The 21,458-nt window shown below is 54.4% G+C and overlaps 1 protein-coding gene and 1 non-coding gene across 4 annotated transcripts; one reads left to right on the top strand and one right to left on the bottom strand.

The window, feature by feature from the left end:
* Positions 1-6,607: 6,607 nt before the first annotated feature.
* On the bottom strand, positions 6,608-6,680 carry TRNAK-UUU. Its single transcript has one exon. It is a non-coding gene; the product is annotated as a tRNA-Lys (tRNA).
* Positions 6,681-8,542: 1,862 nt separating this feature from the next.
* LOC123597194 (migration and invasion inhibitory protein) lies at positions 8,543-18,279 on the top strand. Of its 3 annotated transcripts, none has more exons than XM_045475666.1 (10): positions 8,543-8,624; positions 10,103-10,292; positions 10,538-10,873; positions 11,286-11,370; positions 14,884-14,992; positions 15,074-15,126; positions 15,822-15,951; positions 16,136-16,232; positions 17,001-17,126; positions 17,382-18,279. In XM_045475666.1, the coding sequence occupies exons 2-10, from the start codon at positions 10,164-10,166 to the stop codon at positions 17,457-17,459; spliced, it is 1,143 nt and encodes a 380-aa protein (XP_045331622.1). In that variant the 5' UTR covers positions 8,543-8,624; positions 10,103-10,163; the 3' UTR covers positions 17,460-18,279. The 3 variants fall into 3 exon arrangements, with proteins under 3 accessions (XP_045331622.1, XP_045331620.1, XP_045331621.1); XM_045475664.1 differs by having other exon boundaries at positions 8,589-8,606; positions 10,101-10,292; XM_045475665.1 differs by lacking the exon at positions 8,543-8,624 and adding an exon at positions 8,665-8,957.
* The last annotated feature ends 3,179 nt before the right edge of the window (positions 18,280-21,458 follow it).

The following is a 21,458-nucleotide window of genomic DNA, read 5'->3' on the forward strand; positions in this document are numbered from 1 at the left end:
ATCTGCCTGTGGGTTCCTCTTACTCTTGGAAGGACGCTGATACTCTCAGAAGAACAACGGACATAACTGATCTTTGAGAACCAGAAATCTAGAGTGATTTCTTGACAGATTTCGCTGTAACTCCAAGCCATTCATTTTTCACTTAAAAAGTAATGACTCAGACTGGCCCACCCTAGTTTGCCTTCTGAGAACTTGGTTGGGAGCTTTTCTTTCTGTTTTTTGAAGGGCCCTCAGCAGGGACGAGTCAGCCTCCCTGGCCCACACCTGTCCCCCCGGGCTCTGGCGCCCCCACTCCCTGCACTGCAGTGGGTGGGAGCCTCATCCTTCCACATTCCCGGGCCACAAACTTGGGGCATCATCCTGGACCCCGGTGTCGCTCGCTTCATCCAACCTGTCAGTTCTGGTCTCCAAAATGCCTCTAGACCCTGACCGCTTCCCCGGTCCCTCACAGCCCTTGCTCCGGCCCCGGTCACTGCCACCTAACCCGTCCCCTCTTCCCACCCCTGCCCCGTTGTGCTTGTTTCGAGGCAGCAGGCAGCCAGTGACTTCGCCACAGATTTGAACCAGAACTCAGCTCACATTACTCCTCTACCCTGGCTCCTGGCCCATCCAGAACAGGCCCGAATCGTCCCGGTGGCCTTTCAGGGTCTGCACTGCCTCTGTCTGCCCCTTGCTCCCTGACACCCTCTGCTTTGGCCACACCGGTTTCTTGCTGTTTGGGACTGCGAGGCACTCACCTTAAGCCTTTGCACAGGCTGACCCTCTGCCTGTTCCTCTGGACGTTGCCACCGCTAATTCTTTAACCTCCAAGCCTGCCGGAATGTTCTCTCGTGGTCTGGGTCTACCCAGACCACCCTATTTAAAATCCCTGTCTCTGCCCCTATTGCCTGGCGCTTCTCAGGCCCCTCACCCTGCAGCATTTGGAATAGATGTGTTTCCTAACAGCCATCCTCCAACACCTAATACTGTTTGTTTTGTGTGTCCACGTGCTAGAACGTAAGCCCTGCGAGGCCTGAGGCTTTGTCTGTTTTGTTCACTGGTCTGTGCCTGACACAGAATCAGAACTCAGTAACTACCCACTGAATTAACGAATCCTGTCCCGGTAACACACATTATCAGCCCTCTGGGGTTGGGAGCCAGGGTTAACAAATGTTCCTGGAAACTTCCTAAAAGTAGGCATGGCACTAGGGGCTTTGAAATGTTCAAATCTCAGCAGCTGGAGGGCTGATGCAGCCTGGATCGGAGCCCAAGTCCTAATTTCCCAAAGTCCAGCGGCTTTCAAACTTTTTTTCTTTTTTTCTTTTTACCCTTACCCACAATTAGAAACACGATGAACGAGCACACACGCGCATATACGTATAGGTGAAACCAAAAATTTCTGGTCACTCGGTACCCTTTCTCTGTGTATTTTCTCTTCAGCTGCTGTTTGCAATGCACCGAATTGTTCACCAGCTACTCCGAGGTGATGACCCATCTTCCAAGAGGGGTGTTCCTCACTCAACACCGCCTGGTTCTCTCTCCCCAGTCAAGACCAGATGCCTGTGGTTTCTCAACCTACCTCATCTGCCCACTGAGAGTTCTGAGGAATCCCAAGAGGTGGGATTTTCGGTCCTCCAGTAACAACGTCCCTATTTAATCACAAAGTATGTAGCCAGAATGTACCGCTCTTCTAAGGTTGGGCCCTCTTCACAGAGGTCAGGTAAATCCACTCTGTCCTCCAGGACAGAGATCTCGGTCTCTGAGTCAGACTCTCAGGCTTGAGATGAGAACAGCCAACTTTTAATGAGAACTTGGGTGTGTCAGGCGTGTAGACGCATGCACCCAAATCTCCTCAAAAAAATCAGTGACTTCTTTGCCTCCTTGTGCAAACGAGGAATTTGATTAATTCAGCGAAATACCGAGTGCCTGCTGGTGCTAATGGGCACGGTGCAAAACTTTAGAAGTGGCAGCAATGGATGAAGTGGGTAAAACTTCCTGGTGTTTTTAGAGCTGGTATGCTACCGGGGGAAGGCAGACTGTAGGCCAAACCAATGGAGTCAAAGACATAATGTATCAGAAGATAAGGTCCATGGGGGAAGATGAGTGAGGCAGGGAAGGGCATGGGAGTGAGGTTGGGGTAGGCCTATGAACAGTGCTTCTTGGGCCGTTCTAGCACTTCCCCTGGTGCACACAGGACCCGTTCTGTGGGGCACGTGTGCAGGAGACCTGCTGGGCGGGCTGAGCCGGCGCACGGCTTTGCATCTGGATGCACTTCGTCCTTGACGACTAGATAGTGTCAGCCCTTTCGAGTTTGGTCTCTCCAGGGGTCTGTAGTGGGGTTAATTTGCATTTCCTTGGTGACCCATGAGGCCAGGCACCTCTCACACCCCAGTTGTCCTCTCTGTCAGGGGTGATGTGCCTCTCCCGTGTTCTGTCCCTTTCCCCGTCTTGTTCAGATCTTCTCCCATCCGGTGGGCCCTCTTCCATTCTTCTACTGGTGTCTTTTGACGAGAAGTTCTTAACGCAGTCCAACTGATCAAGACGACGTTTGGAGGAAGACGGTGGGGGAATGAAACCGGTCCTGTGGATATCTGGGGCGGTGCGTTCTAGACAGAGGGACCGGCGTGTGCAAAGGCCCTGAGGTAGGAGCATGCCCAACGTCTTCAACAGAATGAGACTGGTGAGGCTGGAGCAGAGTGACGGAAGGAGAGAGGAGTAGGAGATTAGGTGTGAAACAGAACTGGAGGCAGACCGGGATCTTAGGGGTAAGGACTTTGGCTTTACTCTCAGTGAGGTAGATGCGATTGGAGAGCTTTGGGCAGAGGAGTCACGTGAGCTGACCTCCATCTTAATGGGGTCCTGCGATGGAGGTGGTGAAAAGTGGTCAGGTTCTGGAGGCCTTTTGAGGACAGAAATGATGTGATGCGCTGACAGATGCCACGTCGTGACTCACGGATGACTCAGGGTTCTGGGCACGTGGTAGGATGGGAGAGCTTTAGTGGAGCAGGTTTGGGGGAAATCAGGAGTTCCGTGTTGGACCTGTTCAGCCTAAGGTCCCTCTGCTGTAGCTGGGTACGAGAACTTGGAGCTCAGGAGGAGTCTGGCCCCGAGACACACACTGGGGGGTCAGCACACGGATGGTGCTTTGTCCAGACTTCCCCAGGAAGCAGAGCTTCAAGCGGAAGGCTCATGCACCCTCATTTTATTCTGCAGAACAACCCCAGAGAGGAGCAGGGAGGGAGGGAGGGAGAGAAAATGAGAAGGAGGGAGAGCTAGCAGAAGGATGCTTTATCCAGCTGGCTACCATTACACGTGCCTGCAGAATAAGACTGTGACCTTGAGATGCCCGGTACCATTCCTGGTGGGGAGGAAGGGGGAAGAATTTATCCACTATTTCTCTCCTCCCCTCGGTGGAAGATTTGCCCCTTGGGGCACCGACTCCGCGTTTCTGGATCGTGCATACGAACGTCGGGGCCCCGCGTTGAGGCCCACGGCGGGTGGTGGAGGTGAGGGGCGCGGGGCAGGTGTGGGCCGGGGGTGGGGTGTGGGCAGGCTGTGTAAGCTGCACATCACTCGGCTCAGGCAGAGCTAGCACAACAGGCAAGGGAGGCCGGGAGGGTCTGAAGGGGTGCAGAAGGCTTGTGCCAGACAGCCCACCCCTCAACTCACTCAGAGCTGCGCTGTCTTCTCTCCCTTCTTTCCTGAGAGGCGGGGTCTGGGTCTGACCCAACAGAGCCCTACAAGGCGGTAGCCAGCACCGGCTCTGCCTCAGAGGACCAGCGGCCCTGGCTACAGGCCCTGCTGCTACAGCTGGTCCCTCGTCCGCCCCCATCCTAGATCTCCCTTATGCCTCGTGCTGCAGCTGCTCTGGTTATTTCCTGGTGGGGTGATCCAGACTTCATCCCTGGGGATCCCAGCCCTTGGTCGTCACGCCCTGGCTGGGCTGTGATCGCCGCGGTTGCCACCTACTATTAGCAGTGGGTGTGGAAACACCAAGAGCCAGATACCCAAGGGGGTTCCCGACACCCCCCTGCCCCACTGCACAGCCCTGGCTCTTCCGGGTGAGCGCACAGGCCCGCTGGTCTGCCAGCAGGAGGGGGCCAATGACCAGGTCACATCTTCCAGTTGATGGGACCCTATTGTGTCCCTGGGCAGAAGCTTCCTACCCCCAGGCACAGGAAACACAAACTCCAGAAGTGGGTCATTGGAGTGATGAGGGGAGAGGCCTTTTTGACTTCCACCCTCTGCTTCCTGTACCCGTGTGTTGTAGCCGCAGGGGACACAGTGGTGTATCTCAGCTCCTTAGAGAATAGAGCTACGAGGTATGGTTCCTGAGCTTGGTCCTTTCAGGCTGTGCCACCTGGGTGTTGGGGTTCCTGGTGAGATCGGTGGACCCTTTAGTCGGATGCCCATTGTTCCACATTTTGCCAAAAAATGGGCCCTTTGGTGCTGGAAGACGAGCTATTCCCAGCCTGAGTGGCAGAGCCCGGGCTGTGGACGGATTGGCGACGGCAGGGCGGCCCACCGACAGTGAAGCTTCTTGTCCTCCCGCTTCTAGGTAATTCGGCCTTAAGACTACCTGGGGTATTGTCTGTTGGGGAGCTGCCCTCGACAGGCCCCCTGGGAAAAGAACCATTAGGGAAGAAAATAAGGTTCCGCAAGAACATGTGCGGCCTTACGTTTAGCCCTTGCCATCCCCTATGGAGACTCCTACTCACAGGAAGGATAGCCTCATGCATTTGCCAGCAAAGGCGGCCAACGAAGGAGAGACATATGGATCCGAAAGCCCCACTCCGGTAACTAAGGAGCGTATCTATGCACGCAGGTCACTCTAACCCCTGGGCCCACTTGGCCCCCAGGAAGCATTCCAGATGATGACTGAACCTAGTCGGTTAAAGTACAGAATGGTTCATTGGTTCCTAGGTGCAGGGTCTCTCTGAGAACGTGTAAGGCGTGGGTTTCTAAGGCCCTCCCGGCCCCCCTCCTGGCACCTCGGACCCAGGCGAACACTTTTGTTTTTCAAAACCACGAATGGTTCAGGGAAACAACTAAGAGGTCATGTCCCTGTAACTGTTCCACTTGAGGTGTTGAGAGATAAATGACCTTTCATGAAAACAGCAAAGCAAGTACTTTATAGATTACAGATAAACGTAGATACATAATAAAAACAATGAAAGAAATTAATCAATATGCAAAGGGCAGGAGGGAACGTTACCAAAAAAAAAAAACCAATCATGTTATTCCTTTTTGGGTGATGACACCAAGGAACAATTTTAGAATTGGGTAAAGCCAGAAAACATAGATGACGTACGTTACAAGGAAATCACTAGCAAATATAATGCCGCGTTTGCTACGATAAATCGGCCAGTTCAACACGCTGCTGTTGTCTGTGTCTGTTTTTATTTTAGTGGTTTATTTTAGTTTTATTTTCACTTTTTCGCCAACGCCGTTCATCCTTCGGGAACCCCTGGACCCGCGGGAGCTGGACTCTGGCACGTTGGCGTGAGGCCATGTGTGTGTCCCGGGTCACTGCATTCAGGTGATCTAAAGCCCTCACATGGCCGTCCGGGGGAGGGCCCCGCAAGCAGGTCGGGGGAGCTGGTATGTAGAATAGTATCAATTTCAATAGGTACAAATGGCCCCCTTCCATCAGGGGACTGAAGCCATCGACCTGCTACCAGTGGCTGGCTGGTCCCTCGGAGATGGTATATCGAGGGCTCAGCTTTGTTCCTGCTTCAGCAGACCGGGCGTTCGGTGGCAGAGGGACCTCCGCGAGCCTTTGGGAGAGGAGCCCAGGCCACTTTGACCCTTCTCCTCCTGGCTGCTCTGTCTGTCCCTGGGCCCCCCGTACCCACTCTAAGGTGGCTGAGGAGGGAGGCCTGCTGACATCTAGCAGCACATCAGCCTTTCCAGCTACTTTTTTTTTTTTTTTAAGTGTTTATTTATTTATTTCGAGAGAGATAAGAGTGCGAGCGAGCGGGAGAGGCACAGAGAGGGAGACAGAGAACCCGAAGCAGGCTCCGCACTGTCAGCGCAGAGCCTGATGCAGGGCTCGAACTCAGGAACCGTGAGATCATGACCTGAGCTGAAATCATGAGCTGATCATGAACTGAGCCACCCAGATGCCCCATTCCAGCTGTTTGTTGACCAACCTTCTCCCCTGCATCGGACATTCTCTGATGGACTGGAAACGTGAGACCCAGAGACTTAATCCGTTGTGCCCCTCCCATTGGTTTTCACAGGTTCATCTTCCTACCCCTTCCCCAGTTCTCCTGCCCCCCCCCCCCCCCCATCTTCCAAACTTTTCCTTCCAGGTTCCAGGCCGCCAGCCATTTGCCACCACCCAGGGCATTGTGCGTGTCTGTTCCTCAGGCTGCACATCCCTCTTTATGTGTAGGTGACCAAGTGTGAAGCACACAGCTGTGTCCACTGGGGCAAGGATTAGCCTGTGTCTTTGTCCTCAGGGCCACTCCTGAGAGGGCGTGGTGGCACGAAAGTGGCAGCCGTCCATTCCAGCTACTACAAACACAATGTGCCCCATGAGGCCAAGTTCTTGTTTCCTTTACTTGCTTCACATCTTTTAACAGCTTTATTGGGTATTTATTTATTTATTTAAAAGTAAGCTCTACGCCCAACACGAGGCTTGAACTCATGACCCTGAGATCAAAAGTTCCATGCTCTACCAACTGAGCCAGCCAGGCACTCCTACCAAGATGCAATTTTATAGGGGCGCCTGGGTGGCTCAGTTCACTAAGCGTCTGACTCTTGATTTCGGCTCCAGTCATGATCTCATGGTTCGTGGGATCAAGCCCTGGGTTGGGCTCTGCAAAGTGCAGCTTGATTTTCTCTCTTCTTTCTCTGCCCCTTCCCTCCTCCTCTCTCTCTCAAAAGAAATAAATAAACATTTAAAAAGATATAATTTAGGGGCGCCTGGGTGGCTCAGTGCATTAAGCATCGACTTCAGGTCAGGTCATGATCTCATGGTTCGTGAGCTCGAGCCCCGCGTCGGGCTCCGTGCTGCCAGCTCGGAGCCTGGAGCTGCTTCAGATTCTGTGTCTCCCCCTCTCTCTCTGACCTTTCCCCGCTCGCACTCTGTCTCTCTCTCTCTCTCTCAAAAATAAATAAAACATTTTTAAAAATCTTAAAAAATAAGATAATTTATATAGAACTGCACATTTAGAGTGTACAATTTAATAACTTTAGACATATATATGCACCACATGCACCATGAGACCATCACCACAACCCAGACAGTGAACGTATCCATCACCACCAAGGTTTCCTCGTGCCCCTTTACCATGCCTCCTTCCACTCGATCTCCTAGCAACCACTTATCTTTCTATCGCTATAGAGCTATAGATCAGTTTACATTTTCTAAAGTTTTATACTGATGGAAAGTACAGTATGTACTCTTTGTTTTCCATGCAGTGTAACTGTCTTGAGATGCATCCATATTGTGTATTGTGCACATCAATAGTTTATTCATTTTTATTGCTGAGTAGTATCCATTGTATGGATATACCGCTATTTGTCTATCCATTTACCTGTTGACAGATGTTTGGATAGAGCTGCTGTGAACATTCCTATGCAAATCTTTGTATGGACAATTTTTTTTCTTCTTGGATAAATGCTTAGGGGTAGAATGACTGGATTGTATAGAGGATACGAATTCAATTAAAAGAAAACCCAGCTTTATTGAGGTGTAATTTACATACCACAACATTCAATCATTTAAGCAAGTTTACAAAGTCGTGCAGCCTTCACCACAATCCAATTTTAGAACATGTCCATCACCCCAAAATGATCCCTCTCTCCCTTTCTCTTTCTCCTTTCCTTTTTTCCCCTTTTTTTCCCCTTCCTTCCTCCCTCCTATCCTTTCTTCCTTTCTCTCTGTTAATTTGCTGAATCAAGCTGATTAGTTTAAAAATGCTCTGAGCAAGTCACTTCATCTTTTATGGCTTCATTTTTGTTTTCGCTGTAAAATGGGGCTGGCATGCACTGGCCTATGGAAAATACCTGGAACATAGCACTCCGCATACATTATAGGTATCTGTATTCGTGCTAATTTACTCCCTTTCCTCCAGGCAAGGACCCCTCTTCATCCTTCTCTGCCCCCCCCCCTCCCCCAATGCCTAGTACAGTGCCTCTTAGCACAAGGTAGGCACGATAAATACCGGAAAGAAAGTATGGAAGAATGGGTCTCCAGCCACCGCCTACCCCAGCCCCGCCTGGCATCCCTCAGCAGAATTCTGCTTAGCCGGAGCAGCGCCGGGTCCAGACTTCGAAACTGCCCCAGCCAAACCCCGCGAGTTCGGCCGCCCCATCCTGACCAATCGGAGCTCGCCCTCCGGGAGCCCGCTCCAGACCGATAGTTGACGTCCAGTACACGACCTTGGAAATTGACCAATCAGCTATTGAGTCCCTCTGTTAGTCCCGCCCCAATGTTGAAACTGCCGCTTCGGAATGCCGAGTAACGTTCGCAGGAGCGTCCGACTCCTCCCGCAATCTGACCAATCAGGACGGCCGGATCTGGCCCCGCCCCCAGCGGCAGCGACGCGTGGGGCGAGAAGGGCGGGACTAAGGACTGCGAAAGCGGCGTCAGGCTTGCGGGTTTCCAGGTTTCCTGGTTTCCAGGCTTCCAGGAGGTGAGAGCGAAAGCTGCGGGGCCGCCGTGAGGCGGAAGGACTCGGCGGGAGGCCCCACGTGCGCCTACGCGGAGGATCCGGGGACCGCGATGGGAAGGAAGGGGGAGGCTGAGCCTCTTTTCCCGGCAGTTTTGCTGCCCCTGTTTGTCTTGTGAACGTCGCCTTCCCGTTGCATTTGCGCCGGTGTTAGCTTCCCAGAGCGCGGCCGGAGCAAGAATCGTCTATACTCGGGACGCGTGTGTGGGGGCGTGTCCGGTGTAGTCTGTTTTTTCGACCTCAGCCCCTGCAGCCTTGCCCTGAGAAGGGGGCTCCTGGTGACGGCGATCCAGAAGTGTGGGTGGGAGGGAGGGTTGGGGGTCGGGCCGGGTTTCTGCGAGTAGGGTCTGGCCCGACCCAGTGTTAAAACCGGGATGGTGCACATTCCGGGACATTGAGTTTCTGGGTGGAGCCTGGGCCTGGAGCCCTGAGAGGATTAGGCAGCGCCTTCCCCTAGTCTGCAGAAATCCCTTCCAGAAGCATCTCTGTGTTCCTGAGCCTGGATCCCTGAGGGGTGGGGGGTGGGTAAAGAATGAGGAGAGGAGAAGGCTTCCCAAGCACCTCTCTGCACAAGGGAGAGGCTGGAGTGACCATGGACCCTGTAGCCAGATTTGGGTTCAAATCCTGGCCTTGTCACTAGCTGTGTGACGTGGGGCAAGTTGGTTAACTTTTCTGAACTTTGGTTTCTTCATTTGTAAAATGGAACGGTGGGCAGGATAGAGGGAAGAGCCCGTTCAGGAGCCTGATTTGTGCTGGAGTCACAAGTTATAATACTTTACATTTGTAGACTTGGCCCTAATTGTTTTCTACATGTTATCCTAATATCTGCATATTTCTACATGTTATCCAAATTTTATTGTTAAAGGGGATTGTTCTCTTTTGGCATGTAAGCGAACACACTCTGGCCAGTTTAGTAATGAGACGTTTGTGGGATGCTCACTCTGTACCAGGTACCATAGTAAGGTTTAACATGCATTATCTCATTTAATCCCTGCAGCAACACACAGTCTCTCTCAAAAATAAATAAACTTAAAAAAATAAAATAAAATAAAAATAGGGCGCCTGGGTAGCTCAGTCGGTTAAGTGGCCAACTCTTGGTTTCGGCTCAGGTCATAATCTCACAGTTTGGAGTTCAAGCCCCACATCGGGCCCCGCGCTGATGGTGTGGAGGCTGCCTGGGATTCTCTCTCCCCTGCTCTCTCTGCCCCTCCCCTGCTTTCCCTCTCTCAAAAAATAAGTAAAGTTAAAAAAAAAAAAAATCTCTACAGTAACCTTACGCGTTAGATACTGTCATCATCTCTGTTTGGCAGATGAGGAAACTGAGGCACAGAGAGATTAAATCACTTGGTTGGGGCTACACAGTTAGGGAGTTCCAGAGCGGGGATTCGAACCCAGGCCTCTGGCTCCACTGGCAGCCCAGTGTCATGCTGTTTTGGCTTCAGGTAGAAGAGCTGGGCCTGATTCCTGGCCCGGAGGGGGCTCCGCAGCCCAGGAGGAAGCCTCATGATAACGCCTGGGATGGTGGAGACCAAGGACTCGGCGCAGCTCCGGCAGCTCAATCTGGTGCTCCTGAGGCAGCTGTGGGTCGGGCAAGATGCTGTGCGGCGGTCGGTGGCCAAGGCAGCCTCAGGGGTGAGCACCCGCCTTGAAAACTCCCAGGGGTGTGGAGGGGGCTGCCTGACCAGGCCAGAACCCAGACCTCCAGTGCAGCGTGCCCAGTTTAGTGGCGAAGGGGAAACTGAGGCCCAGCGAGGAAGGGACTGGGTGGGACATGCAGAGGCCGGAGCAGGAATGAGGACCCAGGCTTTCGTGCCTAGTGCAGGCCAGCTGGGTGTGTGACCGGGCCGCTGCCTGGTGACCTGGCCTCTCTGTTCCAGTCAACCCGGGACTCCAGCAGCAGCTGTGACTCCCAGACTCCATCGTCCCAGGAGACGTCCTCGGTGGCCCCGAGAGCCTCCAGCCTTCACGGTGCCCACCAGGGTGGCCCCTGTGACGTGTCCTGGGCTGGCGGGGCCAGCTCTGGAGTGACGTCTCTCCCACCTGCCGCATACCGACGCCGGCCGTCCCTGGGTTCACTGAGGCCCTGCTCAGCACCCTTACTGGCCATCTCAGACCCGGATGGCACAGAGCCTTCAAGAGAGCCGGACAGGCCGGGGCCTCAGGAGGCCCAGGCCCAGAGGTCCATCCTGGATCAACAAAGCAGGCCGTCCAAGGTAACGTGGGAGAATAGAACTTCCTTGAACGTCAGTTCGCCTGTCTGACAAATGCAGTCACGGGCAGCCTCCCTTACGGGGTGAGAGGCTTCCAGAAGATGCCTCGAGTCATGTCCAGCTCACCCTAAGTGCTCGAAAAGAGGTGGTGTTAGTTTCTCAGCACTTTGGGAAGAAGGTGATGAGCCTGTTATACAGATGGGAAGACCAAGGCTCCGAGGCTTGGTCAGAGTCACACATAAGGGGAACTTGGGGGGCCAGTTCTTATCCTCCAGCTCCCGAGTCCGTGGCCGAGCCCCGGAGCCCATGTCAGGGTATAAGTTAAGACACAGCTCCTTTCCTTCCCCCAAGGCGGGACCTCCTTCGGGCTGGGCCTGCAGGCCTAGTCTTTGCCCCTCTTTGTCTCCCTCCTCAGCCAGGAGTGACCTTCAGTGATGAGTCTTCAGTGCCTGACAGGAGCTGGCGCCTCAGACCATACTTGGGCTACGACTGGATTGCAGGTATGGCCGCTTCCAGATACCTGCCTGAGCCCCTGTCGGGACTGAATGAATGAATGAGTCAGAGCTGCCATATTCTTTAGTACTTGTTGGTGCTAGGCCCTTGCAAAACTCTGTATGCGTGTCACTCTTTACCTTTTACTGCCCATCCCCCTCCACCCCCACCCCCAGCAACCTCAGTGGCCCAGCTGCTCTCCCTTTGGCTTCGTCCACCCTGTTCCCATCCATTTTTGACATGACAGCCAGAATGAATTTTTAAACATGGGGATCAGAATACTTAGCAGTTAGAAGAAAATCCAAAGTCATCATTTAGACTTAGGGGGTATGACCTAGCCTCACTTAGCTCTGTTGACATGACCTCTGACTATCCACTTTCTGGCTCTTTGCTCCAGCTTCTCTGGTCTCCTTGGTGGTCCTTGAACCTGCCTTACTCATGGTCACCTCAGGGCCTTTGCGTTTGCTATTCCTACTGCCTGGCGTGCGCTTCCCCAGGTTCACACCCTGTGGTTCCTTTTCATCACTGAGGGCCCAGCTTAAAGTCTAGGCCTTTCTTGCGAGCATACTGTCGTAGGGCCACTGCCCCCTGCGTCATTGCCTGTGGCATTAATCATTTGTATGTTCTTCGTATCATTTGTTCCCAGGAATCGTCTTGTTTCCTTGTTCTTTTTTTTTCTTGAAGTTTTTATTTATTTAAGTAATCTCTACATCCATTGTGGGGCTTGAACTCCCAACCCCGAGATCACTTTCTTCCAAAGGAGCCAGCCAGGCACCCCTTGTTTCCTTGTGTCTTGTCTGAGTTCTCCACTAGAACGCTAGAACGAATTTGAGCAGGGCCATAGCTGTCTTCTTGCTGTATTTCCCAAGCCTGAGCTTAGGTGTGGGACACATGGCAGGCCCTTAGACAGCACTTGTTGAATGAGAGAGTGAATGGCCTTAAGAGGTGGGCGCTGTTTGGATCCTCGTTTTGCAAAGGAGGAAACTGAGGCACAGAGAGGTTGAGTTACTTCCTGAAGGCAGGTGCTCCATGGGGTTGCTGGGACCAGGGGTGGTGGAGACTCAGGCCCCATCCCAAGGATTTCCCAGCCTGTCAGCTCACTGCCTTGCTTGCCATTTGTGGAAAATGGAGGCATCCGCCTCCCGCCTGCCCTGTTCCTGTGCTCGCTCTCTTTTCCGAGGGTGAGCGAGCGCTCCCATCTAAGGACTGTCCCCACGTTTGTATGCTCTGCCCCATCCCCTCCAGCCTCCCAGAGGATTTGCTTCCTGTGATTCTCCTCCTCACTCGGTCCCAGCAGCATATGAACAGCCCAGAGGAGTGATGAGTGGTGGTTTTACCTGGAGCTCATTATGTGCGTTGTTCTTCTCTCGGCTTTACTCCTATTCTCTCCTTTGCTTTTCACGGTGACCCTATCAGCTGGGTGCTGCTGTTGTCCTCGTTGACGGATGACAAGGCCGAGCCACGAGGGCTGAGCCACTTAGCAAAGTCTTCCCTCTGCTCAGGGGTAAAGCTGCAATGTGCTATTTTCTATCCCGCTGAAACGTTTCTCTTTTTTTTTTTTAATTTTTTTTTTAATGTTTATTCATTTTTGAGAGACAGAGAGCATAAGCGGGGAAGGGGCAGAGAGAAGGAGACACAGAATCTGAAACAGGCCCCAGGCTCTGAGCTGTCAGCACAGAGCCCGACGCAGGGCTCGAACTCATGGACCATGAGATCATGACCTGAGCTGAAGTTGGACGCCCAACTTCTGAGCCACCCAGGTGCCCCGAAACGTTTCTCTCTTTATCTTATGTTTGCTTCTGGTTACTGCCCGTTTTCTGTGCTTTTCTTAATTTCTTTTTCTTTCTTTCTTTTCTTTCTTTCTTTCTTTCTTCTTTCTTTCTTTCTTTCTTTCGTTTTTTGGTTTTTGGTTTTTTTCTTAATTTTATTTTTTATTTTTTAAAATTTATACCCAAATTAGTTAGGATATGGTGCAACAATGATTTCAGGAGTAGATTCCTTAGTGCCCCTTAACCCTTTTAGCCCATCCCCCCCTCCCACAACCCTTCCCCTTAACCTTCTATTTGTTCTCCCTATTTAAGAGTCTGTCCCCCTCCCTGTTTTAATATTATTTTTGTTGCCCTTCCCTTATGTTCATCTGTTTTGTCTCGCAAAGTCCTCACCTGAGTGAAGTCATATGATTTTTGTCTTTCTCTGACTAATTTCACTTAGCATAATAGCCTCCAGTTCCATCCATATAGTTAGTTGCAAATGCAAGATTTCATTCTTTTTGATTGCCGAGTAATACTCCATTGTGTATGTGTACACACACACACACACACACACACACATATATACACCACATCTTCTTTATCCATTCATCCGTCGATGGACATTTGGGCTCTTTCCATACTTTGGCTATTGTTGATAGTGCTGCTGTAAACATTGGGATGCATGTGTCCCTTCGAAACAGCACACCTGTATCCCTTGGATAAATGCCTAGTAGTGCAATGGCTGGGTCGTAGGGTAGTTCTCTTTTTAGTTTTTTGAGGAACCTCCATGCTGTTTTCCAGAGTGGCTGCACCAGCTTGCATTCCCATCTCTGCTTTCTTTATAACAGAACTCCTCGAAAGGGCTCTCTAGACTCGCCGTCTCCAGTTTCCCTCCCTCGCTTTTTCTTGGTTGGGCTTCGGTCCCCGACACCTGCCGACACCGTCCTGTCATCCGTGAGCTCTGTGTTGCATGCGTGCCTGACTCTGCTCTACTTCCTGGCGGGCGTCACTATTCGGTTTCGTGTCACAGGTTTCTTTGGTGACTAGTTTCTTGCCACCATATTTTTTTTAAATTTTTTTTAATGTTTATTTTTGAGAGAGAGAGAGAGAGAGAGAGAGAGAGAGACAGAGCACAAGCAGGGGACAGGCAGAGAGAGACAAGGAAACACAGAAACCGAAGCAGGCTTCAGGCTCTGAGCTGTCAGCAGAAAGCCTGACGCGGGGCTCAAACTCACTAACCGTGGCATCATGACCTGAGCTGAAGTCGGATGCTTAACCGACTGAGCCACCCAGGTGCCCCTTTTGCCACCATATCTGTGAGGCTCATGAGGGCATGGGGCGCCTGGGTGGCTTAGTCTTTTAAGTATCCAACTCTTGGTTTCGGCTCAGGTCATGATCTCAGGGTTCGTGAGTTCAAGCCCCGTGTCGGGCTCTGCACTGACCGTGTGGGGCTTGCTTGGGATTCTCTCCCTCTCCCTCTGTCTCTCTGCTCCTCCTGCACGCTCTCTCTCTCTCTCTTTGAAAACAAATAAATAGAACTTAAAAAAAAACAACAACCAGTGTCTGGCCCCTAGGAGGGGCTCTGTAAATATTTTTTGCCTGGATGCTTGCACAGACAAAGCCAGCAGTCATGGTGAGCAGAGGGCCCCCTCCAGGTCTGCATGAGGCAGAGTGGGGGGCAAAGCAGGTAGACTGGAGTGCTGTGCCGAGCACCCCTTAAGGCTCGGCCAGTGGCCACACAGCAGCTCCCCGGTGCTTTGCCCACTCCAGGGTCTCTGGACAACACCTCGCCCATCACCAGCAAGCCCGAGGCCTTCTTCTCGAAGCTACAGGATTTCCGGGAAGCCAACAAGGAGGAGTGTATTCACAGTGACCCCGAGTGAGCAGGGCTGGCCGAGGGGGTGGGCAGGGCGGCTCAGGGACCCCGTCGCCTGGCCTGCTCACCCCTGTCACTTCACAGACCCCGGTCCCTCAGCCTCCGGGCGAGCAGCAGGGTGGACCAAGACCACGAATGTGAGTGTAAATTCTCGGCAGCCTGGCCGAGGTCTCGGGGGCCTAGGGAGGCAGCTGGGGTGGCGGGGACCCGGGGAGGGAGGCCTTGGGTCTGGACAGGGTGGGGCAGGCCCTGGGGGCGTGGTGAGGGTGCAATGAGGCCTGGACTTGCGGAGATCAGGGCCGGCCGTTTGTCACCGTACCTCTCGCCAGCTGCCTCCTTTCCTGTGTGCCCCCCACTTCCTCCAGTCGGCGCTCCGGGGGTGGGGTGGGGGAGAGGTGCTGGCTCAGTCACAGAGTCCTGGGTCTTTGCTTTGGGTTTGTGTCTGCAGCACACGGTGCATTCACGTGCGTGCCTGACGCGTAAGGAAGGGCCGTTCGTGTGAACACGTGTGTGCGTGCATACCGTGTGTGCTTGCCAGTTTAGGCACGCGCACGTGTGTCCGTGAACGTGACCGTACAGAGCCGTGCTTTGGGTTTGCACGTGTCACATTGATGGGTGTGTGCGCACGCGTGCGAGTGTGTGTCCTCCGTGTTTTGTCACGTGAGCTCAGGTGCGTGTTAGTGTTCCGTACGTGTACACCTGCGTGCGCCTGTGCGTGCGGCTGCCGGCGGGGGCGGGTGGCGTCGGCGGGCCCGTGTGGTTGGGGTAGGAAGGGGGTCCAGGGATCCGGGCCCCCGGCTGAAGGGAGCTGCCGCTTCTCACGGCCCCGCAGGCGTGTACTGTTACCGCGTCAACCGGCGCCTGTTTCTGGTGCCTTCGGATCCTGGCTCCCCCTGCCGCCTGTGCAGGACACCTCGGGACCAGCGGGGCCCCGAGACCCTGGCGGAGCCCGCACAGGTCAGGTGAGTGGCCAGAGCAGGTAGGACACCCGGGGGCAGCCATGGAGGCGGCAGCGACCGAGGAGAGGAGCCCAGCCTGAGGCCCGCCGGTCTTGAGGGAGGGAAGGCCGGGTCCGGGGCTGGGGTCCCAGAGCGGCCCGGAGGCGCCCAAAGCAACGCCTTCTCTGTCCACTGCCCCTGCCCCCAGGGTGAGCATCCCGCTGTCTGTCCTGGACCCTCCGCACCGGCACCGCGTCCACCGACGGAAGAGCTTCGATGCTTCTGACACGCTGGCCCTGCCCCGGGTGAGCAGCCGAGTGGGGCCTGGGTGGAGCTGAGCGCGGGGCCCAGGTTCCCTGGTGGATCTTGAGGCCCAGAGAGGGCCACAGACTGTCCCAGCGCCCTCAGAGAGGCTGGGCACAAGGAGGGTGGGTGCCCAGATCCCTGGAGTTCAGGCTGGGCCATTTCCATCACCTGTATTATGCTTGTTGACTGTTCCCCACCCACGATGTGGCTTCCAGGATAAGCGTCCCACTGTCCAGATGAGACAAGGCAGAGGGAGGGCACTGGCCTCCGGTCCGCAGGTGGAAGAGCTGGGATTTGAACCCAGGTCCTTAATGTTTCCATCAAGCCTCTCCAGAAACATTCTTTATGTCCCCTGGGTAAGGGTGGGGGTCAGTGGAAATCCCTCCTCTGCCGGTTGAGGCTGGGGGAGCTGAGACTGGGGAGAGGAGAAAGGATGCTGAAGAAAGTTAGCCTGCCTGCCTGTAAAATGAATGCATGAGTCCTCCGACCGGGGGCGGGGGGGTGGGTAGTTCAGGGAATCAGTCCCCATCAGGCGTGGGGCAGAGCTCAGCATACAGGAAGTGCTCTGTCAGTATCCATGGCATTCCCTCCTCCCGTCTCAGGCCAGGAGCCCAGGGTCTGGGTCAGCAGGGTAAGGAAAGGGACGCCTGGGGTAACCCAGGATACAGGCAGTCCTAGGGGAGAGGCACAGCCCCCTCCCTGGGGTGCGCCCCATCAGAGGAGAGCCCTGCCACAGACCAGGTGCCTTAATCCCTTGCTCTCCACAGCACTGCCTGCTGGGCTGGGACATTCTCCCTCCGAAGCCCGAGAAAAGCTCAGCCCCCAAGAGCCTGGACCTTTGGTCCTGTGTCTCCTCCGAGGCCCAGCACCGGAAGCTGTCAGCTGCCCGCCTGGTATGGTCCAGGGTACCCCAGGAGGGACAGATGCCTAGGAGTAGGCTTGGGGTCTGCAGAGTCCCTAGAGGGGTGGGGTGGATTGGGGCAGGGAGTGCAGAGCCTGGAAGCTTCTCTCTGCAGGAGCCCAGCCCACAGCACCCTTCCAGGCTCTTCTCCTTGCCAACTACCCCACCCTCCCCAGGAAGGATGACGTGGGAATTGGGGGCGACTTCCACAGTGGTCCCCTGTGACCCCTCCCTGTTCACCATCCAGGCCCAGCCAACACGAGTCCCACCCTCCACCCCATTCCGGTCACAACTCCAGCCTCGCGTGCCCTGGCCGAAGCCCTGAGGACTGGCCACCCGGAGGAGGACAGAGGCCCTGCCATCCCCCCTAACCCCTCTCCTCTGGCAGGGCACCCACCAGAGGGGAGCCCTGCCTGGCTTCAGCTGGAGGTGAACGTAGTCCCCACCCTCTTGGGTTGGGCAGGTGGATGGGCTCAGGCCCTTCTCCTTCCTGGAGACAGAGGTGGGGACTCCAGGGTTGGGGGGCACGGGTGAAAGAGGATGGGGTGACATGTTTGTAAATAAAGCTCAGTGCCGTCTGCAGCACCAGATTTCCCACATGTGCTGGGTCCGCCCTGCTGATGCCCTCAGTGCCCAGGAGGTGCTCTGGCGGCAGCCTGTTCCCTTGCCTGGGGAAAGACACGTCTGACAACCTGTACTGGGCCGAGGGGATCCAGTGCCCTGAGTTTGGTTCTCGGTGCAGCTTCCAACTCTGGGTAGATGGCCTCCCGGGTGGGAGGGAGGCGCTCTGGGCCCCAGACTGGCTCCTGTGCATGAGGCTGAAGCTGTGGACCGTGAGTGAGTTCTCCCCTTCCTGGTCTCTGAAGCTGGGGTCCGTTGACAGAGGGCTTCTCTTAAAGTCCCTGGGCCAGTGGCTCCTCGACTGCTCTCCCCAGCCCAGCCTGAGAAGCCACAGGGGACCCAGAGCTGCCGCAGGCACAGATGGGGAAGCCGAGAGCCAGGCAGGGCTGGCAGTGAGTACAGATATCCCCGCCTCGTGGATTAACAGCCAGTGTCTGTCTTCCCCCCCATAGGTTGAACGATATAAAATTCCTGGTTTTGTAAGATGAACATGAAATAAAAGGGGAACTGAAGCCCCAAGGAGGCACGTGGTTTTCTGAGGTTTCTCCACTTTGAGGGCTGGAACTAGGGTTGTGGTCTCCTGTGGCTTCCACAGGAAGCCGTCATGGCTGTGACGCCGGGAAAGCCTGGTCCCCCCTCGCCCGGTGTGGCTCACAACACACGTGTTAATCAGGGTGAGGGAGGTTCTGCCGCAGTAACTGATGAATCCCCAGCTCTCAGTGGCTGGCCTCTGTGGGTTCCAGTTTCTCCACATCCTCGCCAACCCTTCTTTTCTGCCCTTTCTTAAAAAAAAAAAAAAAAAAAAAAGTTTATTTTTGAGAGAGCAGGGTGAGCAGGAGAGGGGCAGAGAGAGAGGAAGAGAGAGTGCGAATCTCAAGCAGGCTCCGTGCTGTCAACGCGGAGTCCGATGCGGGGCCCGAACTCACCAACTGTGAGATCGTGAACTGAGTGGAAATCAAGAGTTGGACGCTCGCCGACTGAGCCACCCAGGCGCCCGCCCTACTTCCTGCGTGTTTTGTAACAGCCATCCTAACGGGCGTGAAGCGGTACCTCACTGTGGTTCTGTTTTGTGTTTTTCCCTGATAGTTGCAAACCTGGAGCGTTTCTGTTTGTGCTTATCAGCCCCCCGTGCATCTTCTTGGGAGAAGTGTGCGTTCAGGTCCTCTGCTCATTTTTAGATCCGGTTGTTTGCTTTTTCTGATGTTTAACATGTAATTTTAAGTCAAAGAGCCTGTGGGAGTCCGTGGTTTTGTTAGAAATTCTTTGGTCAGAGGGAGGAGAGAATCTGGGTACCTTCTGCCCAACGAAAACGAAAAATTTACAGCTGAGATCAACTCCTAAGTTCAGCTGACCCCGAATAGCAAGTTTAAACAAGACAGAAATGTTTCCCATAAAAGTCCAGACTGCAGCGCTGGGTCCAATGAAGTCCTCAGGGTAAGTGGTTTCTCTGGAAGGACAGTTCTTTTGGAGACGTGGTTTTCACCTGTTGGCTTTCGTTGCTTCTGTGTGCGAGACACGACACCCATGGTCTCCTGGCAGCGTGACACCGTTGACGGTCAGACTCACCCTTATTCTGTGTACCAGGAAAAATGGTGCTAACCTCTGACACTCACACGGGCTGTGAGATAATGCTAATTTCGGAGACGTTAAAATGTGAAAGAGTTAGCATCTTCAAAGTCTTAAGCCTAAGGCCCCCGGGCTGTCTATGTGCTGACTCCTGGGTTCTGCGCACCCCCAGCTGTCTCAGTGGCTTCCTTGGGGCCGTTGGGAACAGTCGCCTGGGCTGGGAAGACAGCAGCCTTAACCTGATCTTTGCTGCTGGTCAGCCTGTCAACATGTCAGGGAGGTCGAGGAGGGCTTGGCCCCAGGATCCTATCCTGCCCTCGCTGCCTCTCCCAAACTGTCGGTGTGACTGCTCCCTCCAGTTTGGGGATGAGGCCTGTCTTCAACCCTAAGGGGCCCCAAGAGTGAAGGTGACAGGCAGAGACCCCTGGACAGAGCTCCGTGTCTCCATGGCCTGCTTCACTCAGCCTGCAGCCCCCACCCGCCGCTGTCCTGCCCTCCCAGCTACCCACGAGCCGCTGCCAGTCCTTCAGGGTCCTTCCCTCCCCCTCCCTGGGGTTGCCCGGATCTCTCCTCGTCCCGTACCTTCACCCCTCTAGCTCCTACCCAGTCTTCCACATCTCAGCTGGCGAGCCCATCAGATGGACCCCACCGGTCACACGCCTCACCTCCCTGCACCCGTCCATCTCGGGCCTCGTGTGTTACTGAATTCCTGATCGTGAGATTCCTTGCTGCGTGCCCCTCTCCCCTGCTAGAATGTAACAGCTTCATGAGAGCTGAGGTAGTTCTTTTTGTCTTCATTGGAATTTTTCCCCCTACTTTCTCAAGAGTGGTGGCTAACCTGTGTTCCGCATTTGGCGTTTTCCTCTTGCCTGGTTTTCTACCCACATCATGAAGGTGATGAGAAGGATGCTTTAATTTCGCGGAACTGAAGGAGCCCCGTGGTTGCCACAGACACTGGTATGTCTTACATGTGTCTCCCCACTCCTGCAAATTAACAGTGTTTTTATTTTCCGTTTTTACGTTTTATTTCATTTTTTTTGAAAGATGGAGACAGAGCACGAGCAGGGGAGGGGCAGAGAGAGAGGGAGACACAGAATCGGAAGTAGGCTCCTGGCTCTGAGCTGTCAGCACAGAGCCCGACGCGGGGCTCGAACTCCCAAACTGTGAGATCATGACCTGAGCTGAAGTCGGTCACTCAACTGGCTGAGCCACCCAGGTGCCCCTAAAAAAAATTATTTAAAAAAAAGAAGGAGCACCTGGGTGGCTCAGTCAGTTAAGTGTCCTACTTCAGCTCAAGTCGTGATCTCGCAGTCCAGTCCGTGGGTTCAAGCCCCACGTCGGGCTCTGTGCTGACAGCTCGGAGCCTGGAGCCCGCTTCAGATTCTGTGTCTCCCTCTCTCTCTCTCTCTCCACCCCTCCCCCGCTCATGCTGTCTCTCTCTCTCAAAAAGAAACATTTAAAAAAAAGTAAGAATGGGCTCCTGGCTGGCTCAGTCGATGGAGCACGCGACGCTTGATCTTGGGGTTGTGAGTTCGAGCCCCACCTTGAGTGTAGAGGTTACTTAAATAAACGTAAAAAAAAAAAAAGAACAGAGGGACTGACCTCTGTTGCCTGTATCACAGCATAGACTCGTGGACCCCGCACAGGTCATTCACTCACTCGTTCACCGTGTGTGCACCGAGCTCCTGCCGTGTGCCATCACCGTGTCCGGGGCCCTGCAGTGAACCTGACAGCAGTGACAGCAGCGTCCTGCCCCCACGGGGCCCCCGTGCAGGAGCAGGGACTGAAAGCAGCCAACGCTGTAAAGTGCGAAGCGGCCGTGGTGCCCAGCACCTCTCCTCCCTTCCGCTCCAGCCCCGCTGCAACTTTTCTTCTGGGTCTTAAACCTGCCGCTGCCCCCGGCCGCCGGGTCTGGATCCACGCAGCTCCTTCTGCCCAGAATTCTCTTCCTACCGCCGAACTATGTAAGCCTCAGCTCCCGTGTCTGCTCATCGGAGGCCTCCCCCGATCCCACAGAACTGGCCAAGGCCCCCCCACCGAGTCTGAGACCTGCCTCGGCTCTCCTGCCGTAGCCTCTTCCACCAAACAGTGAGATGTTGGGGGGCAGGAACTGGGCCCAGACTCGTCTTCAGCTCTG

Source organism: Leopardus geoffroyi, chromosome C1 (assembly GCF_018350155.1).
Source record: "Leopardus geoffroyi isolate Oge1 chromosome C1, O.geoffroyi_Oge1_pat1.0, whole genome shotgun sequence".
NCBI lineage: Eukaryota > Metazoa > Chordata > Mammalia > Carnivora > Felidae > Leopardus > Leopardus geoffroyi.